This window comes from Pteropus alecto, unplaced genomic scaffold, assembly GCF_000325575.1.
Source record: "Pteropus alecto unplaced genomic scaffold, ASM32557v1 scaffold134, whole genome shotgun sequence".
In the NCBI taxonomy this organism is placed as follows: Eukaryota; Metazoa; Chordata; class Mammalia; order Chiroptera; family Pteropodidae; genus Pteropus; species Pteropus alecto.
Genome location: NW_006436283.1, coordinates 2623867 through 2633281, shown reverse-complemented (window position 1 = coordinate 2633281; position 9415 = coordinate 2623867). Strand labels below are relative to the sequence as shown.

The window sequence follows — 9415 nt, the reverse complement described above, 5'->3', positions numbered from 1 at the left end:
AGCGCCTGTTGCCAGCAGACGACTGAGTTTTTCTTTTTCAGCCACAGAACGTTGCAGAAAAATATGGCCAGGGAAACAGTCTGTACACAAAAGAACGTGCACACATCACCTCGAAAGGGGAAACCCGTGCCCACAGTCACCTGCCTTCCCTCAGCAGGTGACGAATGACGAGCCAGAGCCCTGGGGTGGACCCTGCATCTCTGCGCACGTGTGGGTGGCACGCGGAAATGAGGCGGGAGCGTCGGCAGAGGCTCCCCGCCCAGCGCGGGGCCAGGAGCAGACCGTGCGGGCCGCAGGCAGACACTTTTGAATGATAAAAATAAAAATGGGAAGAAAACCTGAAAAGAAGTACCCACGTGAAGAAATGGACACATCTCCCCATACAGAAAACCCAGGGCTTTGTCCGACACCGCCAGGGGCACCCGAGACCCCAGAGCGACCGTCGGGGAGGCGCAGGCAAGGGGCACAGGGTGCCAGCAGGCGTCAGCGGCCTCGGGCCAAGAGCCACTCTGTGGACAGGTCCACGCAGACCTTGGTCCACCCCCACGTGTGACGTGCACAGAGGAAGGAAGCGGAGGCATCCTGGGAAGAATAATTTTCAGATTTACTTCTAAACCTTCTGTTGTGGGGGTCGTTTTTTTCCCTGGAAAATATCACCTTAACTGAAGATTCCCCATAATTATTAAATTACAAGTTCGTAGGCACAGCTTGAGCAAGATAAAAAAGTTATCTTCTCGGGTTATACAGTCATCTAAATTCAAAAGCACTCACAAAAAGGAGCAAACGAAGCCAGTATGTGCGTATCAAGGACAGGGAACGCGTTGCTAATGGAAGCCGCAGGCCTGGTCAGAAACCTATGGTTTATGTGAAGCAGAATGAGAGGAAGGCTCTACCCCAAGACCACCGCTGAGATAAAGACCCCCGGTCGCTGCAGCTGCGGGGCCAGGTTCGGGGGAGCCCCCTCAGAGTGCGTGGCAGCCTCTAGAGCTGGCGCGTCGCACGGCAGTTCGAGCCTCTACCCCGCCCCAGGGAGCCACCTGCTCTCCAGAGACATCCGGTTTCTCACGGGAGAGAAGCGCTGGCAGGGCCACCCCGATCCCGGGAAGGGGCGGCCTGGGGCTCTCACGGAGGGCAGACAGGTAAGGCATACAGAGCCCTGCCCGTGGGGACAGGGAGGGGCAGGGCAGACACAACCCGGCCACCGGGAGCCAGTGGCGGACGGTTTTGCAAGAGCAGCCGGCCGCACACGCCGTCCTCAGGGCACTGGAGGACACGCGGGGAGGCGCGGTGCCGTCCCCCCCCGGCCAGACGCCACCGCCAGCCTCCCGCTCTGACGCCACTGAGCTGTGTCACCAGAGCTCCTAGTCCACGCGTGCCGGAGCCTCGGCCGGTGGTCTTCCCACGGTGGCTCACGGCACGGGTCCTGGAGGTGACGGAGCGAGCGAGTCCACAGCGAGGCTGCTCTTCAGGCCAGCCGGACAGTCCCCAGGGAGGGACGCCACGTCTCCAGGAGGCTGTGGGGCAAATGACAGTGTACCAGACAGTGAAGAGGCCTCGAGAGTCCCAGCGCCACCCTCTGGGGTACGGCCGGCACCAAGGGCGGGGGACACAGAGGAGCTGGGGCAGCACGGTCCTCTCTGCAAGTGACCGCCATGCGCGTACTCCACACCCCACACCCCCCGCACACCCAGCACCTTGTTCACACACACACACATACACACTTATCATGCATCAGACATACACACACCTCACACTCCACACACTCCACATATACACCACACACACACACTCCATATATACCACACACCTCACACTCCACCTCATACACTCCACACACTCGACATATACACCACACACACATTCATCATACACCGGACATACACACTCATCATACACCAGACACACACACATACTCCATATATACCACACACCTCACACTCCACCTCATACACTCCACACACTCGACATATACACCACACACTCCACATATACACCACACACACCTCACACTCCACATCATACACCAGATACACACACACTCCATATATATTAACTCCACACACTCGACATCACACTCCACATATACACCACACACTCCACATATACACCACACACACATCTCACACTCCACATCATACACCACACACACACACACTCATCATACACCACACACTCCACATATACCACACACACACACACTCCACATCATACACCACACACACACTCATCATACACCAGACACACACACACACTCCATATATACCACACACACCTCACACTCCACATATACACCACATACAGACCTCACACTCCACATCATACACCAGACACACACACACCTCACACTCCACACATACACCACACACACCTCACACTCCACACATACCAGACACACACACACACTCCACCTCATACACTCCACACACTCCACATACACACCACACACACACACACTCCACATCATACACTCCACATATACACCACACACACATCTCACACTCCACATCGTACATCAGACACTTCAGACACTGACACACCACACGACACCATACACTGCACACACTCCACACACTCCAGATACTCACGTGACACTCTCACACATGCATGACACTCACTCACTCCAAACCAACCTAGCTCGATGGCAGGGACTCAGCGGCGGTAGCTGAGGCTGGCGGCCTTGGCTGGATGAGTCACAGACCAAAAGTTCCGTCTACTCTGAAGTTTCTGGAAGGCGTTGAAGTTTCTTTTCTTTTCTCTCTTAAACTTTTTAATTTTCTTTTCCTATGTCAAGAATCACAGGTGTCACAATTCCCAAAAAGGGCCCCCTGGTCCCACGTGTGGGCACGACCCTCCGTGCTCTACAGAACCCACAGATTCACTGCTCACGCAGCCTGTGGAGGTCCCCACGTCCCCACGTCACTGCTGCAGGAACAGAAGCCACTGGGGGGCCACTGCCTTGCCGGCAGCAACACGACATTTACAGTGGCCGAGCAGCACCTGAACCAGGTGACTGGCTGCAGTCTGGGCCCCGGCCACTTTACAATGCTGCTGCCACCTCAGATTGCCCAGAGAGGTCGAGTCCTCCCGACCTGGCCCCCAGCTGGCCGCGCAGCATGGCGTGGGCCCCACAGCTTACCTTCCCACGATCGAACTCGTCGTCCCAATCGTCAAGCACGGTGGTGCTGTGGGCCACTACGCTGTCCCGAACAGCATCCTGACTGACAGCCGACACTTCTCCGTCCCACGTCAAAACTACAACACACACACGGGCGTCAGCAGCTCTGGGGGTTCCCGGCCACACCAATTAGTTACAATTCTCGAGTGCCACCTTTTAGTAAACATGGATGTGCAGAGAAATAAAGGGGAAGGACGCAGGGACCTCCGGTGCATGGGACAGTCCGTGACTCCCGTCACTTCAAAGTGAGCATTGGGAATTCCGTATCACAAGCCAAGGTTTAGTTCTTTGAACCCCCACCCTCACCTGAGAAACAGACCCCATGTTCCCTCCCAGTCTGAATTATAAAAATATAATGCCCAAGTGGGCACTCACGCATGAGGGCTGCCCCAGGGTCTCGGTCCCCTCCCCCACCACGCCCTGCCCACCCAGAGCTGCACAGGCTGCTCTCTCCCCTGCCCTGGGCCCAGGGAGAAGTTGTTCTGGATCATTCTGCAGAGGAAAGCCACCCACATGGACATCTTCCTGACCCTGGTGCAGTGGCTGTGAGGGCCAGGGAGGACCATAGTGTTAGATCCTGTCCCCATCTTTCCCGCCGAGACCCCCGGGAGGGACCCGCGCCCCCACGACCACACACACCCTGCACGACCGTACCTTCCTTCCCGTAAGCTCGATCAGATGCGTGTCTGAGCAGCTCCCGGACCACGTCGGACCCCTGCTCCCTGCTCCAGGACGCGAGAGGAGTCTGCTCCCGGCCTGCCGGACAAGCATGCACACGCACTTGAAGACAGCACCGGGGAAACGACCGCGCACACTTTGTCCGCAGCTCCCTTCCAGAACCTGCTCACGGGATGCTTCGGAGGAGGTGCGAAGCGAGCCCCTCCGGGCCTGACGGGGAGCTGCTGATTAAGTCGCTCGGGCACCGCGTTCGCCTCCGCCCCTCCCGGGCACCCCTCCCCGATGCACACCTGCGCGGTCCCCGGGACTCCGGCCGTTCACCGCGGGCAGGGGGCTGCCCCCCGGGACAGCAGGGCCCCTCTGCCCCTCGCCCCTCGCGGCGTCGGCACGCTCGTCCCCGGCTGCTTCCTGCCGTGACTCCTGCTTCCTGCTTCTCCTTCTCCTTCTCCTTGGAGACGCTGCAGTGGCCTCTGGCTCCGTGACGTCCGAGGGAGAGCAGCTGCGGGAGATCAGACTCGACGGTCAGCTCCAAGCTCTGAGGCTGAGACACCCCACCCCGTCAGCACACACCCCAATGCTGCAGAAGAGCCTGCCTGACGACGGCTGCCTGAACCTGCAGGATGGAGCATGCCGGATGGTCACGGTCAGGCTCGAGCGACGTCAGGGGCGCGAGCACAGCTACCGTTCTAATCCTGACCCTATCGAGTGCCACAAACTGGGTGCCGTGACCGCGGAGCCTGGCCCGGCCTGGGCACACCATGACACGCTCGCAATCGAGAGGCCAGTGGGCACACGGCACATGCAGACGACACCTGCCCGGGAGTGGACGGGTGTCGGCGGGGGCAGGGCTGCCTCACCTGTGCCAAGGTGGGTCCTGGTGGAGGCGGTCTTCTCCGCCCGGGCCCTCCGCTCCCTTCCTCCTCCTCTTCTTGGGGCTCACGTGGGGGCCGTCCGTCCCGCAGCCCGCCTGCCAGCCGTTCTCCAGGCGCGGGCCGTGTGCCGGTGGCCGTCTGCCCTCTTCCCCCAGCTGTGCCCGGCCCTCGCTCCTGTGCTCAGGGCCCTGGTGCTGCCCCTGTGGCTGCCCCTCCTGCGGGGGGGCGGCGTCCGTGTCCCCCGGGCGCTTCCTCCTCTTCCTCCTCCTCCTCCCGGGAGGGGCGGCCGCCTCCCCCACCTCCGAGCCCTGCCCCCGCGTCTCCGCCGAGCGCTTCCTCTTCCTCTTCTTGCACGGGCTCCTGGGAGGCTCGTCGGCCTCCGGCGGCTGGTGTGGAGGGGCCCCGAAGCCCCCATTGACCTGAGGCAGGGGAGCAGAGGTGAAAGGGTTCCGTGGGCCCGATGTCCTGAGAGGCTGGGGGCTGCTGGGCACTGTCACAGAGTGCAGGCTGAGGGGGGGCTTCAGATGGCCGGATGATCGGGGAGCCGGTGAAAGAGCCCTGTGGGGACAGTCAGGTGTCAGCTGCAGGCAGCGCTTGGAACCGCCCTCAGCCCCCTCCCTCCGCCCCCTCCCTCCAGGCAAAGGCCTCTCCCTCCCCCGTGAATCCCAGACACACAGGCTAACAGTAAACTCATATCTGCTAACGTCAAAGTTAACGAAAACTGTCATACGTCTCTCAGCTTCCTGCTACCAAGCAGTTCAGAGCACTGTCGCAAACTCTGACGCTTGTAAGGTTCATTACAGACGTGTTAAGAGGGGAAGGCTTCGCCAGCAATAAATTCCCAGCCGCCACTCGTACCCCAGTGTTCAGCACGGGGCCTCGACAGGAGGTGCGTGCGGGCCTGCACCCCCACCAGGGTTTCCCTTTGATTTCCCTCTGAATTGGGGGGTCCAGGGAAATCAGGGAAACAGGTCGCATTGCGGATCACACAGCGAGATGAACGAGGGTGGGACTTAGAGCCACGACATCCGATGTCCGTGGGTTGGACTCAGACCTGTGTCTCGCTGGCTGTGTGCCCTGGGGATGGTTCACCACGCACTGGGAGCCGGGGCTCTCTTATTCGTGAATGACTGACGTTAATTCCTACCGAGGGTTACCGTGTCACACAGGACTGCCATCGTCACCTCCCAGACCAGAACGAGCTACCATGGCCAAACTGTGCCACAACTTATTACTCTGCATTTTTTGGGATTAAGAAAAAGCCTATATGCCAAAGAAGCAAAGAGAAAATAAATGCCTTCAATGTTTAAGGACCTGCCATGTGCAAAAGCCCTGGGCTCAGTACGTCGGCGTGGGAGTGGGAGAGGGAGCGGCCGCGGGGCGCAGGGTGAGGGGCCCTGCGGTCCACAGCACCCCCGGAGCGCGGGAGGGACGGGGAGGGCACGTCCGCGCCCACGGCCAACACCAGACCTGCCCAAAGCTCCTGCTGGCCTCGCCCCATCTTCCTTTCTTCCACCCTGGAAGCCAAAGGCCTCGACGGCCCCTCAGACATATCAGTCCTCAGCTTTCTGCCACTCGACACACGAAGGGAGGTGAGCACAGCAGTGCCTGCCAGGCCGCGGGGAGGGGACCCGGCCCTCAGGGGAGGGTGTCCGCCAGAGGCCAGAGATCCCGCAGCACCCAGTGAACCGCGGGCCTGCTAGAGAAGCCCGCGCGAAGCAGACGGCACCAGGGACGGTCCCCACGCAGGGAGGCTCTGGGGGCGAAGGAGACAGAGCCCGCTCCACTCAGGGACGCCCCTCACCGAATGCACAGGCCCCTAAGCCCACTCGGGGTCTGCCTGGAGCTCCCGCCCTTCTCTCCTACTGTGGGGTCCTGTCCTGGGGCTGGGGAGCGGCCACGGGACAGGTCAGTTCACAGCACAGCAGAGTCACCACGTGGAGGTGGCACGCAGACGGAAAACGAAGACGAAGGGAAAAGAATGAGCACCGGGGCGACCGAGTGCCCCTGAGCAGCCGGCTCCCTGACCAGGTGCAGAGAGGGGGGCCTGCTGCGGGACCGCGCCCTGCACCTGTCCCGTCCCGCGGGCGACCACCCTGCAGCTCTCCACCAGCCGTGCGCGGGGGTGCGGGGGGGAGGCCGCTGGGCCGGGAGGGCCCGCGCTTACCTGCTTGTGCTGACAGGCCAGGTGCAGGCGACGGCGGGGTGAGTGGCTTTCCTGGGGTGGGTGAGGCCGGAGAGGGGAGGAGCACGGAGGTCACTGCCGGCCGCCCTCCGCAGGGTGCTGGCCTGCAGTTATCGACATAAATAAAAACTTGGTGGTCTAAAAAAGGTTGCCGTGAGTGAAGAGGGAAAGCAAATGCAAAAAACAAAAAAAAAACAAAAAAAAACAAAATAAAGAAACCGGAAATAAATAAAACAGCCCAGAAAGCAGAATGCGGGGGCAGAAGGCGGAGAAACGGAAAGCGAGGGGTGGGGGATGGTAGGAGAAGAATCAGAAGTGTTTTTGGTTAGAAACGAAAAGGAAAAAAGGAAAGAAATTTCAACAAAAATCTCAGCACGACCAATCCGTGCTGGACGTGGGGGGCCCGCTGCCTGCGACCTGCAGGCCCTGTGCGGAGCCCCTGCCAGGCCCGCCACCCCGCCCCGTCCCGTCCTCCCGTGAGGCTCCTTTAGGAGATGCCACAGGGGGCCAGGGAGACCTGCCATCACGCCCCAAGCCTGCATCAGCCGCACGTAGTGACACCAGGTTATCAGTTTCCTGAACCCCACCTTCATCCCGGGACAGCCCCTGTCACCTGCAGAAGGCCTGACACAGCTGCTCCCCTGGATCTGGGGAGGCCCAGCTTCCTGCTCCCCCAAACCAAGACCCTGCTGACACGCTGCCAAGGGCGGGACCCCCCACACACACCCACCTTCTTGGCAGAGAGGGCCAGCTTCTTGGCTGGTGGAGGAGACATGGTGCTTGCGGGCTCGGTGGCAGCGCTGCTCAGGACGGGGGACCTCGGCTTCGCCACCTTCGTGTCCTCTCCACTGGGCAGCGCTCTGGAGGGGCCGGTGGCGGAAGGGGAGGTTCCCTGAGGGTCACAGACGCGGGCTCCGCTCTTGGGCACCTGGGCGGGGTCGCTGCTGGTGGAGTGCTCCGGGCTGGAGCTGCTGGAGTCCCCCTTCTCGGTGGCACCCTTGGGCCCGTGCCCATTGGCAGTCACTGCGGCCGGGACCTGGGGTGAGGTAGTGATGGCGCCCGGCCTGCGGCCCTCACACCTGCTCGGGTCGCGGGCACCGTGGAGCCCCTGAGAAGCTTTGAGGGGTGAGAAGTACTGTAGGGGAGCTGATTTCTTGACTTTCTTTCCAGGCTCGTCCAGAATAGTCGGCAGGTGTGTGGGGGTTTTGGGGAGTCTGGGGGAAGGGGATCCCGAGGGTGGCTTTGGAGGGACGTATCCATTCTGGGACTTCAGGCTCAGCGCCGAGCCGTTCCTGGACACGGGCACACCGATCTCTTCAGCGGTCTGCAGCTTCTTCATCGTCGCAGGGTCCAGTCTCTGAAAGACAGCAAAGCAGGGGTCGCAATGAGAGCCCGGTGCTTCTCACACAAGGTGCAGTGCGCTGTGTCAGCAGGGAGGGTCACTGAGCGGCTCAGGACGTGTCATTTATGTGGACACACATAACGACACTGATGCTTCTCTCAAAGACTTCAGAATCGTGAGTCGTGTACATGTGGGTGTGTATCTTTATAATCTTCACTATGAAAACTACGTTTTCATCAAGATTTGAGAAATACAAAAAAGTATAAAGGAAAAAAATTTACCGAAGTCCCATCGCTGAAATGGAACTGCGGATAAATGCCTGTTTCCTTAGACTCTGGGCTGGTTTTGGTCAGCACGGGGGAATCAGTTTCATCTGAACCCCATCGTCTAGAGCGCTTTCTTGTTACAGCCCCCAGAGAAGGTCTTTAAATCTGACTAGCGACTGCCTTGTTGTAGCGAGTTTACATAAGCTACAGTGTCTCTGGCTGTCACTGAAAGGGACCATCCCACACTAAGGGCCTCATCCTCCCTCCTCGGGAGCTCATTACAACTGCATCTAAACCAGTTACTCTGCATTTAAATGCCCCGGGCCTGACTGTGGACTGTTTAAGGTTATCGCCCTCCCGACAAGTTAGAGATTTTGCAGAGTCTCTCTTTAAAAACTATTTGTTGAATGAACAATCAAAAAAGATGAAACTGTTTTCTGTATTAGTATTTCATTTAATTTAAAAAAATGGAATTACTGGGCTATGAATATTTTCATGAACCCTGACGCATACTGACACGCTGCATACTTATCAGCAAGTATTTCTTTTTCAAAATACTTGCTAATTTGGTACTATTTTTGGCTCTCCTCACTTTAACATTCATACCCTTTACACAGGCAACAGTGTGATTTTAAATTACTTGAATGAGTCCTTTACGTGTTACAAATGTTAACTTTTTGTTACATTTGTTGCAAATATTTTTAGAAATTGTTTTTTATTTGTAATAGTTCACGTACAAAAATTCAAAGAAAATTCAAAGTTTTCGTATAGACCACTTATAATTTGTTTTTGTTCTATCTCTTAAGCTTTCAGAGCCTTCCTTCTTCCAGAGTTTTACTAAGAATTCACTTCTATTTTCTTCAGGTTTTTGTGTTTCTCCCTACGTTTTAAAGTAAT

The 9415-nt window shown here is 58.2% G+C and overlaps 1 protein-coding gene across 4 annotated transcripts in view; it reads right to left on the bottom strand.

Moving 5' to 3' along the window:
• Positions 1 to 583: 583 nt before the first annotated feature.
• Positions 584 to 9415, bottom strand: part of USP36 (ubiquitin specific peptidase 36) — a 27853-nt gene continuing 19021 nt past the window's right edge. For all 4 annotated transcript variants that reach the window (XM_015589762.2, XM_006912173.3, XM_015589763.2 and 1 more), the window contains exons 14-21: positions 7641 to 8267; positions 6893 to 7014; positions 4711 to 5283; positions 4144 to 4352; positions 3830 to 3931; positions 3137 to 3252; positions 2631 to 2781; positions 584 to 1514 (exon numbers count right to left, since the gene is read on the bottom strand). In XM_015589762.2, the coding sequence (XP_015445248.1) occupies positions 2650 to 2781; positions 3137 to 3252; positions 3830 to 3931; positions 4144 to 4352; positions 4711 to 5283; positions 6893 to 7014; positions 7641 to 8267 (1881 nt within the window). In that variant the 3' untranslated portion in view covers positions 584 to 1514; positions 2631 to 2649. The remainder of the gene's footprint in view (positions 1515 to 2630; positions 2782 to 3136; positions 3253 to 3829; positions 3932 to 4143; positions 4353 to 4710; positions 5284 to 6892; positions 7015 to 7640; positions 8268 to 9415) is intronic.